At 44.1% G+C, this 16,086-nt stretch overlaps 2 protein-coding genes across 2 annotated transcripts in view; both read left to right on the top strand.

Annotated features, from left to right (window-relative positions):
* The window catches only part of LOC135502765 (protein eyes shut homolog), a 23,947-nt gene extending 7,861 nt beyond the window's left edge, over positions 1-16,086 (top strand). The window contains exons 15-29 of the mRNA XM_064795851.1: positions 418-3,206; positions 6,856-7,041; positions 7,308-7,893; positions 8,297-8,466; positions 9,071-9,241; positions 9,638-9,943; positions 10,111-10,285; positions 10,717-10,874; positions 11,097-11,366; positions 11,568-11,699; positions 11,959-12,197; positions 12,707-12,851; positions 13,611-13,759; positions 13,963-14,209; positions 14,734-16,086. Of these exons, the coding sequence (XP_064651921.1) occupies positions 418-3,206; positions 6,856-7,041; positions 7,308-7,893; positions 8,297-8,466; positions 9,071-9,241; positions 9,638-9,943; positions 10,111-10,285; positions 10,717-10,874; positions 11,097-11,366; positions 11,568-11,699; positions 11,959-12,197; positions 12,707-12,851; positions 13,611-13,759; positions 13,963-14,209; positions 14,734-14,897 (5,887 nt within the window). The 3' untranslated portion in view covers positions 14,898-16,086. The remainder of the gene's footprint in view (positions 1-417; positions 3,207-6,855; positions 7,042-7,307; positions 7,894-8,296; positions 8,467-9,070; positions 9,242-9,637; positions 9,944-10,110; positions 10,286-10,716; positions 10,875-11,096; positions 11,367-11,567; positions 11,700-11,958; positions 12,198-12,706; positions 12,852-13,610; positions 13,760-13,962; positions 14,210-14,733) is intronic.
* LOC135503387 (fap1 adhesin-like) lies at positions 3,293-5,938 on the top strand. Its single transcript, XM_064796947.1, has one exon. It carries the CDS (start codon positions 3,293-3,295, stop codon positions 5,936-5,938), a length of 2,646 nt encoding a protein of 881 aa, XP_064653017.1.

Raw genomic sequence — 16,086 nt, 5'->3', positions numbered from 1 at the left:
GTGCCTTCTGTTCATGAGAAAATATTTTAATCATCCATCAGAGAAGTCAGGCTATGCTTGGTAGTAGCTTATTCTTAAGTTGCCATAATATGCAGATTGCCTGTCATAGTCTAGTGTGTAGAGGAGGTTATATCTAGAACCTTCAGATTAGCTTGCAGTTGGCATATTCGGTTGTTGTATGTGACCCCTAGCTGACTGCCTAGAATGATCTCTTCACGAAAGCACACCTTATCATTTGACTCAAAATGCCCTGATAATGTAAGTCACTCAAGCCCAAATGTGTCCCAAATGGTAGTGGTACCTTTAAGTGGAATGAACATAATTTGTGCGAGATTAAACTTAAAGGTAAAAGGTTGAGAAAACGAACTGCTGTTGTTGGAACGAAGGTTCCATTTGTACGTTCTCATATAATTCCAGATGCTTCTGCCGTATCGGATGGACCGGTCCAATCTGTGAGACCCGCATCAACTACTGCCTACCAGAACCAAAATGCCTGAACAATGGAACCTGCGTCAATGGCTTTGGCGACTTCTCGTGCAAGTGCCCCAGCGAATATGATGGAAAACTCTGTGATGTCAAATTAAATTTTACAACACCGATTCCAACGACAGACTTCATTACACCAACGCCTTCTGGTAGTATGTCTATTCCATTACATTCGTCGTCCTCACCTCAAGTCACAGACGTCACTTCCACAGTTCCGAAAGAAACCGTCACCCCGTCCACCAAGTCAAGTCCGAGTTTTATTCAATCCACGATTTTAGTATCCACTTCCACCATTTCACCGAAACCAGATCCGTCCAGCTCTGTTCAAGCCTCTGCAAGTTTTACCCAGACCTCACCCACCATTCTACAAACCTCGACCCCAGTGATACCGTCCGGTGAAGTGAGCTCAACATTCCTGTCTACGCCCAGATTGACCGATTCATCCGTTTCTGCAACTGGTAGCAGCCCAACTTCAACTGGAAACAGCCCAGTTGCATCGACAATAAAGTCTTCAAGTATTGAGCAGACTTTAACTTCATCTGCAACAAGTTCTTCGAAAGATGGAGCTACATCTGTTCTACCAAGTTCCATCCTACCCTCACAGACTCCCAAACCGTCTGGGAGTCTGACGCAAACAAGTTCGAGTGAGTTTGGATCCAGCGTAGTATCACCATCAGAAAGTCTGCAGTCGTCTAGGACAACCGGCACATTCGTAAGCTCTGGTGTAGTGCCGTCTACCAAGACAAGTACGGGTAGTTCATCAGAAGGCTCGGTGTCGACCTCCACCTTGACCACATCAGGTGGGAGTGTGACCACATCACTTGCGACGTCAACAAGTATCGACCTGACTGTAACTGGTACCAACAGTTTGGCTCAGACATCAACATTATCAGGCACCAGTAGTCTTACATCGCCTGTGGGCACTGCCTCGGCTTCAGTTGCGGATAGCTTCAGCTCGCTTGTTCCAGCTACACAGACTTTTGGTTCCAGCGAAGTTCCTACAAGTCCTTTCGGGACCTCATCATCCTTTACATCTCCAGTGGTAGGATCCAGTTCTACAGCAATATTTAGTTCCAGTGAGCAGCTGACCAGTCCACTGTTCACCTCTGTGTATCCGTCTTCCCCTAGCATGACTATGGCAGATTCAAGCTCAGCTACAACTACATCAAGTCCAGTATTCACAAGTGAGACTACGTTTTCTTCAGTAAAGATGTCAAGTGGGTCAACTGCAGCACATTCCAGCACAATATTGCAGACGCAACTCACCACATCAACAGAAGCAGGGATGAGCTCAACTCTATCGAATCCGCCTTTCACAGTTACAGTTTCTTCAGTGCCTGCATCAGCAACATCGACAACAACAGATGCCAGCTCCGCCTCGGAGACCCAAGTCATCACCACACCTACTGACGTTACTGGCTCCCCAACAGTTCATGCCAGCTCAACGCAGACGCAGGCCCTGACCACACTGACAGAGTTACCAACTGTGTCTGTATCTTCAATCACAAAGTCCACTGCAGCAGATGCGAGCTCCGTGGAACAGACCCCAGCCTTCACTACACTGACACAGTTTTCTTCAGTACCTATGTCACAAGTCACCAAATCACTTGGATCAACTCTACCAGTAGGGAGCTCAACGCAACAGACACCCGCTCTCACCACACTGACAGACCTTTTCCCATCAACAGTTACCACCTCACCCATACCCACCGGAACATTTTCTCAAACCGGGTCAACTCTATCACTCTCGTCGGAACCAACCTTGATGACGTCACCTACCATCACTTCCCCATCAGTAATGGAATCCACACCTGTTTTATCAAGTTCAGACAAGTTCTCAACGAATATTGTCACTCCGAAATCTGTGCCTTTCACAACTTCAACTGTGGCCTTAACATCTCCTACTGCTCTTCAGTCTAGTGAAGGACCAACTGATAGTCTGTCATCTAGGACTACCAGCTCTGACCCTTCCTCCGGAACTCAAACTGTTTTGGACTCGAGCACAGCGGCAAGTGTCTCTGATGTTTTTTCAACTAAAAATTGGATGACACCATCTCTCACACAGACTGCTATTGCAACTTCTGTATCTCAATCTTCTGGAACTACTTCACCAACCGAAACTCATATCGCGTCATTGTTGACGTTAAGTCTAACAGATGTGCTCACGAGTAGATCTGAAATGACTTCAACCCCATCTGGAACATCTGGCCAAGAGTCAACACCATCTGAAACAGTTCCAACGCCCACCATGCAATCATCACCAAGTCTAGTCCCATCTGATAGTGGACCTACTCAAACGATGACCACGTCAACCCTGGACAACTCGGGAACAGTCGATACGTCAGCAACTTACGTGCAGTCTTCCATTGTCATTACAAGTCCAAGTTCATATTCAACTGACCACGGAAGCCCTGGATTAACAAGTGCACTGCAAACAACGCCAGCTCAAACAAGCATTCGGCTGTCAACAAGCCCGACAGACTCTACCATCATTCAAACACCAGGACCAACCTCTGCGATGCCTACAACTCCAGTGTTTTCGTTATCTCAAACGACTCGAGTGCCTTCTCTCTTCCCTACAAGTTCACTGCAGTCGTCAGCCATTTCGAGTCCTGCTGTTTCATCAAGTCCTGATTCGACTGCTGCTATTACAGCATCTAGTGTTCCAACCTCGACATCCTCGGACACCTTTACCAGCCGGACGCCCATACCCACATCAGGTATGTATCCTTCCTCTTCCGAAATCCTTTCGTCTACGTCTATGCTGTTTACCTCCATAGTTGCTTCAAGCTCCACCCTGCCTGATATGAGTAGTCCTGCTTTTAGCTCCAGCCAGCCTGATATGTCCAGTCCTGCCAGTTTTAGCTCCAGCCAGTCTGATATGACCAGCCCTAGTTTTAGCTCCAGCCAGCCTGATATGACCAGTTCTCCTGCTGTTAGCTCCAACCAGCCCACAGTGCCTGCTAGTCATGTGGTAACAACTATTCTGGGTGCCAGCTCCAGCCCAAGTATGTCCAATTCTGACCATGTTGCTAGTTCCAGCCAGTCTGGAAGCATGTCGGAAACTGTTGCTCCATCTAGAAGTGTTTCGGAGACTGTTGTACCATCTAGAAGTGTGTCGGAAACTGTTGCTCCATCTAGAAGTGTGTCGGAAACTGTTGCTCCATCTAGAAGTGTGTCGGAGACTGTTGTACCATCTAGAAGTGTGTCGGAAACTGTTGCTCCATCTAGAAGTGTGTCGGAGACTGTTGTACCATCTAGAAGTGTGTCGGAAACTGTTGCTCCATCTAGAAGTGTGTCGGAGACTGTTGTACCATCTAGAAGTGTGTCGGAAACTGTTGCTCCATCTAGAAGTGTTTCGGAGACTGTTGTACCATCTAGAAGTGTGTCGGAAACTGTTGCTCCATCTAGAAGTGTGTTGGAAACTGTTGCTCCATCTAGAAGTGTGTCGGAAACTGTTGCTCCATCTAGAAGTGTGTTGGAAACTGTTGCTCCATCTAGAAGTGTGTCGGAGACTGTTGTACCATCTAGAAGTTTGTCGGAGACTGTTGAACCATCTGGAAGTTTGTCAGAGGCTGTTGTACCATCTAGAAGTTTGTCGGAGACTGTTGCTCCATCTAGAAGTGTGTCCGAAACTGTTGCTCCATCTAGAAGTGTGTTGGAAACTGTTGCTCCATCTAGAAGTGTGTCGGAGACTGTTGAACCATCTGGAAGTTTGTCAGAGACTGTTGTACCATCTAGAAGTTTGTCGGAGACTGTTATACCATCTAGAAGTTTGTCGGAGACTGTTATACCGTCTAGAAGTATGTTGGAGACTGCTGTGGTGGAGAGTACTACAGAGCAGATGTCGATCCTCATTTCATCTTTGTTGACACCAAGTGGGACTCCAGTGTTGGAGAGTTCTTCAAAACAAAAGTCGGCCTATATTTCGTCTATGGTGATGCCAAGTAGTACACCAGTGTTGGAGAGTTCTACGGAGCAGACGTCAGCCTACATTTCATCTTTGTTGACACCAAGTGGGACTCCAGTGTTGGAGAGTTCTCAAGAGCAGACGTCAGCCTACATTTCATCTTTGTCAACACCAAGTAGTACTCCAGCGTTGGAGAGTTCTGTGGAGCAGACATCAGCCTACATTTCATCTTTGTTGACACCAAGTGGGACTCCAGCGTTGGAGAGTTCTCAAGAGCAGACATCAGCCTACATTTCATCTTTGTTGACACCAAGTGGGACTCCAGTGTTGGAGAGTTCTACAGAGCACACATCAGACTACATTTCATCTTTGTTGACACCAAGTGGGACTCCAGTGTTGGAGAGTTCTCAAGAGCAGACATCAGCATACATTTCATCTTTGTTGACACCAAGTGGGACTCCAGTGTTGGAGAGTTCTACAGAGCACACATCAGCCTACATTTCATCTTTGTTGACACCAAGTGGGACTCCAGTGTTGGAGAGTTCTCAAGAGCAGACATCAGCCTACATTTCATCTTTGTTGACACCAAGTGGGACTCCAGTGATGGAGAGTTCTACAGAGCACACATTAGCCTACATTTCATCTTTGTCAACACTAAGTAGTACTCCAGTGTTGGAGAGTTCTGTGGAGCAGACGTCAGTCTACATTTCATCTTTGTTGACACCAAGTGGGACTCCAGTGTTGGAGAGTTCTACAGAGCACACATCAGCCTACATTTCATCTTTGTCAACACTAAGTAGTACTCTAGTGTTGGAGAGTTCTGTGGAGCAGACGTCAGCCTACATTTCATCTTTGTTGACACCAAGTGGGACTCCGGTGTTGGAGAGTTCTACAGAGCAGATGTCAGCCTACATTTCAACTTTGTCAACACCAGGTATTACTCCAGCATTGGAGAGTTCTGTGGAGCAGACGTCAGCCTACATTTCATCTTTGTTGACACCTAGTAGTACTCTAGTGTTGGAGAGTTCTTCAAAACAAACATCAACCTTTTTGTCGTCTTTGGTGATGCCAGGTAGTACTCCAGTGTTGGAGAGTTCTACGGAGCAGACGTCGGTCTACAATTTGTTTTCGTTGACACCAAGTAGTACTGCAGTGTTGGAGAGTTCTGTGGCGCAGACGTCAGTCTACAATTCAGTTTCGTTTACACCAAACAGCACTCCAGTGTTGGAGAGTTCTGTGGAGCAGACGTCGGTCTTTAATTCGTTTTCATTGACACCGAGAAGTACTCCAGTGCTGGAGAGTTCGTCAAAGCAGACGGTAACAGTCATTTCTTTGTTGACGCCCAGTGCTGCCTCTAGTGGACGTTTTACACCAGGACTTGAATCAACTGACCTACATTCGACAAATCTTCATTTGGAATCCTCGTCGACAATGGCGTGGACTTCGAGCATTGTTTCCAGTCAGCTGTTTTCTTCAGTCATTCCTTCAGGTATTGTAATGATTACATTTTCCATTGGTGAAAGAGAAATAACCCCACTGTGACTAGAAGCTAACAAAGGTATCTTTTTAACCACTCAATTTTCATTACAATCCACTAAAATATTACAAGAGTTCTAATATGTGACTCGCTCTACCAAAACTAGGCGCTTGTCGCGTCTGAACTTGACAGGTTGATACGGACTTGTTGTTCATTTCCCTATTGTAGACCTTTTGTGAAATGTGACCAAATCAGTTTGTAATAGATTTCACAAAAGGTCTACAATAGGGAAATGAACAACAAGTCCGTATCAACCTGTCAAGTTCAGATGCGACAAGCGCCTAGTTTTGGTAGAGCGAGTCACATATGCAGACTCCACACAGCTACAACACTTGCAATTACATTACATTCACAGTCCAAACTGTCCACCTAATCTTGTTGACTGTTCAGAATAGCTAAAGCAGCTTATATCACTTTTACCAATAACATCTAACATTGCTGTGGAGGCAGGTGCAAGCCTTTTACCATATCACAGTTGATAATGACATGGCCTCACACATTCACTTGGTCACTAACTGAATGATTATTGTTTCTTTCACAAACTGGGCTGGTTTTTCATCACATTGTCACTGGTAAGTTCTAAACAGTCCTTTTCAGGTAACAAATGCCTTACTTTTTCCACACTGATAAGTATGTACCCTCATTTTCAGTACTCCTTCCCCATGTATGTGTACACTAGAACCCAGACCACCATCAGAGGATGTCCTGTTTTGAAATAAATCACGTTGAAGCAGACAAATGTGCAACTTTTATAATTTGTTTGGGAATATTTGAAGGGGGTTTAAAAATCTTCTGAATCTTTTGTTTCTCCAGGTATGATTTGTGGTTGGGGGAGGGGGCTGTCAAAGTGGTAAAAATGAATCAAAAATATCCGAAAATATTGAAAATCTTTCAGCTGCTGATTTCCTGATATCATTTTCAGTTTCAGTCTCGCCAACATCTAGCAGTAGCGTCATCCCGACGTCATCCGTCATCCCAACTACACCGGCGCCACCTATGACATGCCAGAGCGTTACTTGTCTCAACGGTGGAACGTGCCGTGATGTTGTCGGAACTGGCTTCAAGTGCGACTGCACGCTTCATTTTGCCGGCCCAAGATGTGAGGAAGGTGAGATTCGTCTTCTGCGGTGTGCTGTCGTGTGAGCCTCCGTTACATGCCACTATGGTTGGGCACCAATTGGAATTATTTGCTGGGTGACATTTCAGCTATCTCAAGCTCACGTTTCACAAAAATCGTATTCCAAATAATGTCATATTCATGAAAAGTTCCCGAAATATGCTACTTGAGCACAAAGGCAGACGTGGCACCCTTCACGGATGTCATCTCATAAACTACATTACCTAATTATGTTTCTTTTCTTGCAAATTTTCAAGAAATATCGGTATCCTTCCCAGCATTCAATGGAAACTCGTATCTCGAACACGAATCCGTCAAATTCAGTCTCGGCGACAGTGAAATCTTCCTGACAGTAAAAACATCAGCAACAGAGGGAACACTCATGTACTCTCGATCTGGTTCCGATTATCTTCGACTCGACCTAAAAGGGGGCGCTGTGATCTTGTCCGCGATTTTCAACGGAAACTCTGCGACCGTCCAATCAGATGAGGTCATAAACAACAACAATCTTACAGATATAACAATAAAATTCAAACTGGAAACGAACTTGGTTGAAATCGGTCTCCTAATTGGTACGAAACCTGTCGGAGGCAGATTCAACTTCGTGACGCCAGTTTCGTCATTTTCACCCGGAGCGTTATATCTGGGAGGAGTCCCAGCAACGATTTCTCCACAGCCTGTTTCAGGGTCTGTGATAGGCTACGTGGGTTGTGTACGTAATCTCCAAGTGAATGGCAGTGAGCTGGAGGTGTTCGCTGATGCCATATCGGGACAGAATATCGCAGATTGTCAGGTGCCGGCCTGCAGTTACGCTCCCTGTCGGAATAACGGGACATGTGTGGTGTAAGTAAATTCTTTTGAAAGTAAGTGATGGCTGTGTCTAGGGACCCGGGAGGTCAGTTATCCTGAGATAGTCCATTTGTTGTATCCTGGTTACAGAGGCAGAGGTGTACATCCATGGATCCAGTGTTCTCAACAAGGTCATTTGTCCGGGTAGCCCACCCAACTTTGGAAGCAGCCACCTTCCTTGCTCTAAAAGGTTTTCTATAGGCCCACCCTACCTTGAATTGCAGGCCACTTCTTGACCATCAGGGCTAAAACCCTTCCTTTAGAAAAGCCTGTGGAGAATCCTGGAATCAATGAAGGGGATTATCATTATCATCTTAACACTGCCAAGGCATCATCATTTACCAGACCAACAGGACATTATAATCCTAACACATGACGTTATTTCCTCTTTTTCTAGCGATGGTGAAAGCTGGTACTGCCACTGCAAGGCCGGCTTCACTGGCGTTCTCTGTGAGAGGCGTCATTGCGAACGTAACCCATGCCAGCATGGTGGTTCTTGCCTTGAGGCAAACGGGACGTACATATGTTTGTGTCCATATGGGAGAAGAGGGATTAACTGTAGTGATGGTAAGTTGCAAATACCCTACTCTGTTCGACGATTGAACTGCGGTAGCCTTGCTGGGCAGCTGATAGTTCTTCATCGTAGATTTTTTACAGTCATGTATAAACACAACTGGCCAAAAGGTCTCAAATCCCAACATTTGTTGCCTATAAAAATTTTAAAAAAACAAGGAGCCTCATGGCCTAGTGGTTTACACTGCTGGCCACCATGCAATAGGGCCCGGGTTCGATCCCGGGGAGAACCCAGGATCGTATGTCTGGATGAACCGGCGTGGCTTTCAAGGAACTAAAATTCCTGGCTCTTTACAATCCTTCGAATGAGACTCAAAACCGAGGTTCCTTGTACCTGGTGTCTATGCCAGGGCAAGCTAAGACCCCACCAAGTGAGAAACATGAGTAGCTTGCGTGGACTCTATCTCTCTCGCCAAAATCGGACCACTAGGTCAATAAACCCAATTGGCGCCTAACCGTAGTGGCACGCAGGATACGCTCATCCCGCCTTGGAGGAGGATTACTCCTAGGAGAATGACCCCTCCAAGTGCAGAGCGAACGCTGAAGAAGAAGAAGAAGAAGAAGAAGTTGCCTATAAAATCAATTTCTCACATTTCAGCTCTGACCATTACGCGTCCCAAGATGTCGGGAACTGTGTATGGTTACTCCTCCTATCTGAGCTATGACAAACCAAATGATATTGCGATGTTCGTATGGATGAAGTTCAACTTTTCATTACCGAATAACAACTCGTTGAAAGATTCGCTCATGTTGTTTGTGGGAGACAAGGGTAGGTCACACAAAATAAATAGAAAAATAAAAAATCACAATTTTAAGGTGATATATTGACTCTATTTTGCCAGTCTGAGAGACACCAGGACACATCCCAAATCCACAATGGTGAAAGTATTACTTGGAGGACAAATTCAAGTTAGGAGGAATTCAAAAGCACTTTGAGAATAAAAGTGAAAGAAAATAATTTTTGTCACAGCTAATATTGTGTATTGTGAAGATATTGGCTGATATGAATAAAGTCTAGCAAATGCTTTTACTTCAATTTTGTACAGAAAGGTCTGGTGTAAATGTACATGGAGTTTTAGATAAAAGCATTTGCTAGTCTTTATTCATATCACCCATTGTCTGAAACCTTTCTGAAACATCTTTCGAAATAACTTTTTCATTCCAGATTCAGACTATCTATCTGTTGGAATCGAAACGGGTAGGGTAGTCTTTCGTTATGAACTCGGGTCAGGATATGCCGTGATTCAGTCGGAGAAAATCGTCGACGTCTCGCGTCCTATCCATATCGTATCTTTTGGACGTAACAAACAAAATGGTTGGATCAAATTGGACGCACAGACAAACGTCACGGGGCGGTCACCGGGCAGCTTGACGGGACTGAATATCAAGAGCGCCCTCTATATCGGTGGACATGAATTGCTTCGGAAAGATGTGATGCCAACTGAGGTGAAATATACGCAAGGATTCACAGGTCAGTTTCAATTTCACTTAGAAAAAAGCGCAAAGATTACTTTTTGAACCATGAGATAACAATTTGTCCACTTCTTGTTAATTCTTTAGACTGATAGTGGTCAAACTTTGTATCGAGTTCAACGGAATCATATTTTCCCTTACTAAGCCTCTTTTTCTGATTTTCAGGCTGCATCTATGATGTGAGAATCTGGACCGGCAGGACCGGTGGCTACATTGTCCCGGGAAATCCCGCAGGGAAGGTGGAGACAGGCAGGAACATACAACAATGTACACAGTCTGAGTGTAGTCCCAACCAGTGTATGAACGGAGGCACATGTGTTGACCTGGGATCGTCTTTTAGGTAGGTGCAAATTGCAGCTCTCCTGATATTCCAGAAATCGGGGGCTTTGGTCTGAGTTTTGAGAGTTTTTGGTGAAAAGGACCCTCCTTATTCATCAAGGATCCTGACAAAGGCTGGGGCTGCGACCCCGCTGAGATCCAAGGATAATTGTCTCCTGAGTTTCCCAAGGTATTGTTTGCAGACGTACTGTGGTTGGAACTTCCTTGGCCAGGCTTGGTTTTGACAGTTCAGACGCAAGGACAGGGCAGCCAACCCCCAAGGCCCTTGGAGTCAACAGAGAGTCCTTCTGGATATACCGCATGCGTACCATGCCACTACTCCGTAAAACCTCCTGGTAATCACTTTTCTTACACAAACGATTATGTTGGAATTTGTTTGATTTTTGATACAGGGTTACATGTATTTGAGCCTTGACCATTCTTCTATTTCAGGTGCGACTGTCCAAGTGGTTGGTACGGTGCCTTGTGCGGGGATAAGGTCACGCCATGTACGGAGAACAAGTGTGCTAACGGCTCGACCTGTGTCCCGCTTGGGGTCGGCTTCAAATGTGAATGTCCCCTTGGAGCTAAAGGAACATTGTGCAATGAAGGTAGGCATACACGTTAGCTTAAGCCTGCTAGGCCCTCAACTCACATGGAGACCACTATTCTGAGCATCTTCAAGTTCTGTGAGAGAAAATAATGACGATACTATTAGATTACTTCAGACTTGACATCTGCCAGCATTCGTTCTAGTTACCGACAACCCTGTCAACATTTGACAGTTGAGAATTCTCTATACCTGAATAACTCTGACCCATCTCTTCTTCCAGCTGTCACCATCACCGACCCAAACTTCATGGGAGAGTCGTCCTACATGGCCTTCAACCCACCACGCAATATGAGGAACATGACCTACATCCGGTTGCAGATCAAACCGCGGCTTCTGACCGGTCTTGTCCTGTACATGGCGCAGCACCAGAACCGTCGGTCCGGTGACTTCTTGTCTGTGTCCCTGAATAGAGGCCGCATCGAGTTTCGTTTCAATCTCGGAGGAAGAACGGCCATTTTGAAGAGTGCAGACGTTGTCGATAATAAAACTGGTAAACATTTTACTCACTTGTTTTCTTGATGATGTACTCACACCCTCCCGGCTAAGGACACTGCATTTGGTTCCAGATTGGTCATTTAATCTGGCCCGTAATCTGGACACCTCTCAAATAAGGACAGCATCCTTAATAGAGAGGTTCTGCTGAATTGTTTCTATCAGCATATCTCTTAATTTCACTTTCTGTTCAATCCAGATACCTGGTACACCATTGAGGCTGGGCGCAATTTGGATCAGGGGTACATCCGATTAAACGGCGGGTTGAATGTCACAGGGTCGTCCGATAACAGCTACATCTCCCTGGACACCACAACAAACATATACTTAGGTAAGCCAGTGAAAATCTTACAGTATTCTTCTTGGCATTCATTTTTTAGGACGAACCAATGCCTCTTATAAACCTAGTTGCTGTCTCTTGACCTCCAGAACTTTCCCTCCATTGGTGCAGTTCTCCCATTTGTCTGTCTCTGGTCTCGCAGAGACGGCAGTTCTGGAGCACATATTCTGGTGTCAGGATTCAGCCAAATTGATCCTCTTGAGGTGGCCTTTAAATTTGCAATTCTCACAGATCTTTTTTTCTCCATCAGGTGGGGTCAAAAATCTTGACGAGGTCTCGCCATCTGCAATCGAAGACGACCCATCAACTTATGAAGGTTGCATCCGCGAATTGGTCATCGACAACAACGACTATGATTTGACTCCACAGGGGGCGCTATCAGGGAAGAACGTGATTGATTGTGACGGGACATTCTGCGGGTATCAAACCTGTAAAAATGGCGGAAAGTGCTCTGTGGGGTCGAATGATTTTGTCTGTAACTGCACTGAGGTAAGTTCTTACAATTACCACTTTGAACTTGGCCTTAATCAGCGTTGATCTGTATAGCAATAGTGGCCTCATAAATATGACTACATCACTCAGAATGCAAACGAACTTAACCCAATAGCATGCCGCGAAGTTACTATTTATAGCTCACAAGATTATTTGCATAAGATATTGATGACGTTTTAGTCACATGACAGGCGGACATTGACACTTATTTCTACGCATTTGAGCTTATTTCAAAGTCAATTATCTTTGACCCTGCATTGTTTTTAGCATGAATGATACCATAGAGTCAGAGAGAGAAATATTCAGAACAATTATGTAGTATTTCCAACACTCGGACATGTGCCAGATTGAATCTTACTGCCCAAGTTAGAAAGCCTGAATCCATTACGAAACTGCATTTTGTCCGACATTGCCTGTAATTCAGCGATGGGGAAATAGAGGGCAGCAGCTGCAGTGACCTCATCTTCGCGGAATGCTATTATCATTTTTTTCTGTCCTTTTTGCAGTTCTATTTCGGCAAAACTTGTCAGACACCCATCTACTGTCAAAACCACCAGTGTAAAAATGGCGGGGTTTGTCATGCGAATATGGCCGGGGCCTCCTATCACTGCGACTGTCGACTGGGAACAAAGGGGCAGTTTTGCCAAGAGAGTAAGTGACGATATTGACAAACTGAATTGCCTGTCTCGGCCACTATTGTCGTATTTCCACAGATTACAAAAGTAAGAAGCTGAATTTGCCTTCTAACGTCAGGATCCTTTATTCTAACACTGCTTCACAAAATTATACACACCAAAGTCATAATTGATAAAATAGTTCGTCGGGATGACGATTCGTGCACGTTTTGTATCCACGCGCAGCTTTGTCTGCACCAATCAGGGGGCAACGTTGATGCGTCTCCATCCAATGAGGAGCCGCATCAATGCTGACGTAATTGATCACGTAATTGATCACTCTGGAGAGAATGGAGGATTAAAAGTAGACCGTGGGAATTTTCCACGATTATCCACCGGTATCTTATCTAAACCCAATTCCAATAATCCCGCGCACTTAATTCCAAGAATTACACATTACAGTGCTACTCATAAGAAAGGTTTTACAATTACTATACAACACTATCTGGATAAATCCTCTTGTTTTCTTTCTCATCAAGTGACAAAAATTGTACCAGTGTTTGGTGTCATCACTGCCAAAAGGTGCTATGGCTAAACCCGGACAAATCCTCTCCTTGAAGCATTTGTCAGGGATTTGAAAATTCGAATAAAATATTCTGTGATTGATAAATTATGTTTGGTAAGTGCCTTACCATAAAAGATGTATCTTACAAGGTGCCTGATTGGTCAGTTCTGGTCAGATGAGTTTGTTTTAACCAATAAAGAAACTCGTAACATTTATGACATCTATTTTCAGCTGTAAACGTAACCAACCCAAGTTTCACCGGCCATGGAACCTTATTCTACCAAGATCCCAACTTTGCCACCTTCGACCAGACCATCACCAATATTGCATTCAACATGTCAACAACATCACAAAATGGCATGATCATGTGGAATGGAGAGGTAAGTGTAACAGAAAAGGTTTCTGATTGGTTAATACTAGTCTGTTGTGTTTGAATGGGCCAATCAGGAGGTTTGTAACATATTATTTGGAAATTTGAGAAAATTTTTAGTTTTCTCAGTGTTGCATATACATACACCTACAGTCTCTAACTAAGAGACCTTCTTGGAATCATCTTTACAGTATTTTGGTTTGTCTTTTTCAGGTCTTCTCTGAGATTGATGACTACCTTGGCGTCGGCCTCGTCGACGGTAAACTACACCTTGTTTGGAATCTTGGCTGGTGGTCACGGAACGAAGTCATCACCAGCGCTGTGAATGACGGAAACTGGCATGCGGTCATCATAAACCGAGTGTCGCAAAGTCTGACGCTGTATGTTGATGGGCAAGCATATCTCAGTAAAGTTACGGGGCAGTTCTCAGGCCTAAACACCTATGGAATGTACACATTTGGTAAGTTATGAGGTTTTCGTGAATCTTCAGGTTTTTCAGATCCACCCATAGCGGACACCTCCATTAACAGGAAACCCTCCCTTTCTATACAACTTGACCTCTGTAATCAGGAAACCTCTCTATTAAGGACAGCATTTGTCAGTCGCAAGGGTGTCCCCAATAGAGCGGTTCTACTGTACTTGTAATGAAAGATGAAGGTTGTTTTCATGAGAAAAAACCAAGGCCTTTCTTTAGCAAATGTTTTGAAGTTACAGTGGAACCTCCCTTAGCGGACACCTCTCTATTAAGGACAACTTCTCTATTAAGGACAACCTCTCTATTAAGGACAACCTCTCTATTAAGGACAACCTCTCTATTAAGGACACTAGTTTTGGTCCCAAATTGGTACTTACCATTCAATTTGACCTCTCTAATCAGGACACCTCTCTATTAAGGATAGCATTTGTCAGTCCTGATGGTGTCCTTGATAGAGAGGTTCTACTATATTTCTAAAAATGATGTCTTCTCACTTAAATTTTTTTCAGGTGGTGTTGAATTCGGATCGAAAGTTTACGATTTGACCAACTCTCATTACACTGCCGCATTCAATGGATGCCTTAAAGATATACAACTTCATCGAGACTCGCCGGTGATAAACATAATGGCGATGACAACGGGCTATAACGTCGACGAGTGCTCGAAAACGTGACCGTTACCATAGCAACAAAGAAACATTACTTGATCTCAGTGTTTGAGTCTTGCGTATGAGGCAAGAAATCATGACAGGTGACCATGTGACTTCCACCAAGGTGATGGGGGTTGGGGATGTTTGAAGTATTTTGAAGATTATCAAGTTCGATTATGAAGTACATTGTCTAAATGTATTACGATTTTAATCCAGCCTCTGTTCTTTTGTATAAGCTTAAGACATTCCATGAATTTACTTGCAAATTGTCTTGTCATTATGATGCGTGTGAGTTGGATGACATTTTGTTGTCCTTACCTGAAAATTGTAATTTTTTTGTAACATCCTGTGTAAATTACAATCAACCAGAATGTGTTATGAATCCAATCACCAATAGTTTACCCTGTGCAGTGCAGCTGACATTTTCGTCAGTTGGCATAACTGTGCTACACGGTGAACAGTGACACTGAAATTTCGGCACAAATCAGCACATTGGTAGATCAGAGGGACCTTAGGCTGACGTTACATAGGCCTCATTCGTTCACTTCCCACATGTAACGTTCCCCTTAATGCGTTCGTTCCTCACTGAATGCATGCCACAAAGCCGTGCATTCACCGAGGAACGTTAAGTAAAGCTGGAACGTGACATGTGGGAGGTGAACGAATGAGGCCTATGTAACGTCAGCCTTAGAGTCCCGTATATTTTTTTGTTGCGTGATACAAAAAGAATTCCAGTGCAAAGCGGTCAAGTACATATTAAATCTATTGCTGCCGATTTACTACTTGACCTCTGTTGGTATGTATATTTATAGTGTTTACAAATGTAGATTCATATCTATATTTTTATACAGCATAGCTTTCTAAAGTATTTTAACCAGGGGTTTAGGGTATAGTGTGTTCATGTCCATTACTGTACATAATCGAGATTCACAATCTGAATTTGGTGATTCAGTCATTGAGCATGGTAGGCCAATATTGATTAACTGCAAAACTGAAAATGAGGGTATTGTTTTAGTTTCACATTTAATAGATTGAAGTAACATAGCATGCCAAATTGTTTTCCTTTAATGTACCCCCAAGGGTTAATCTTTAGTCTGTTGACTTTGCACTGTTGTGGCAAAACATGACATGAAGCTTGTAATTGAGAAATTGCTTCCAAATTGTACTGCATTGACGTATGATTTTAATTTCTTAATAAAACATAGTGATTCAA

This window comes from Lineus longissimus, chromosome 19 (assembly GCF_910592395.1).
Source record: "Lineus longissimus chromosome 19, tnLinLong1.2, whole genome shotgun sequence".
Taxonomy (NCBI): Eukaryota; Metazoa; Nemertea; class Pilidiophora; order Heteronemertea; family Lineidae; genus Lineus; species Lineus longissimus.
This window is presented reverse-complemented; position numbering and strand designations above follow the sequence as displayed.

Excerpts from the sequence above, each read along its gene's own strand:
- LOC135503387 (XM_064796947.1), top strand. The coding sequence starts at position 3,293 with ATGAGTAGTCCTGCTTTTAGCTCCAGCCAGCCTGATATGTCCAGTCCT.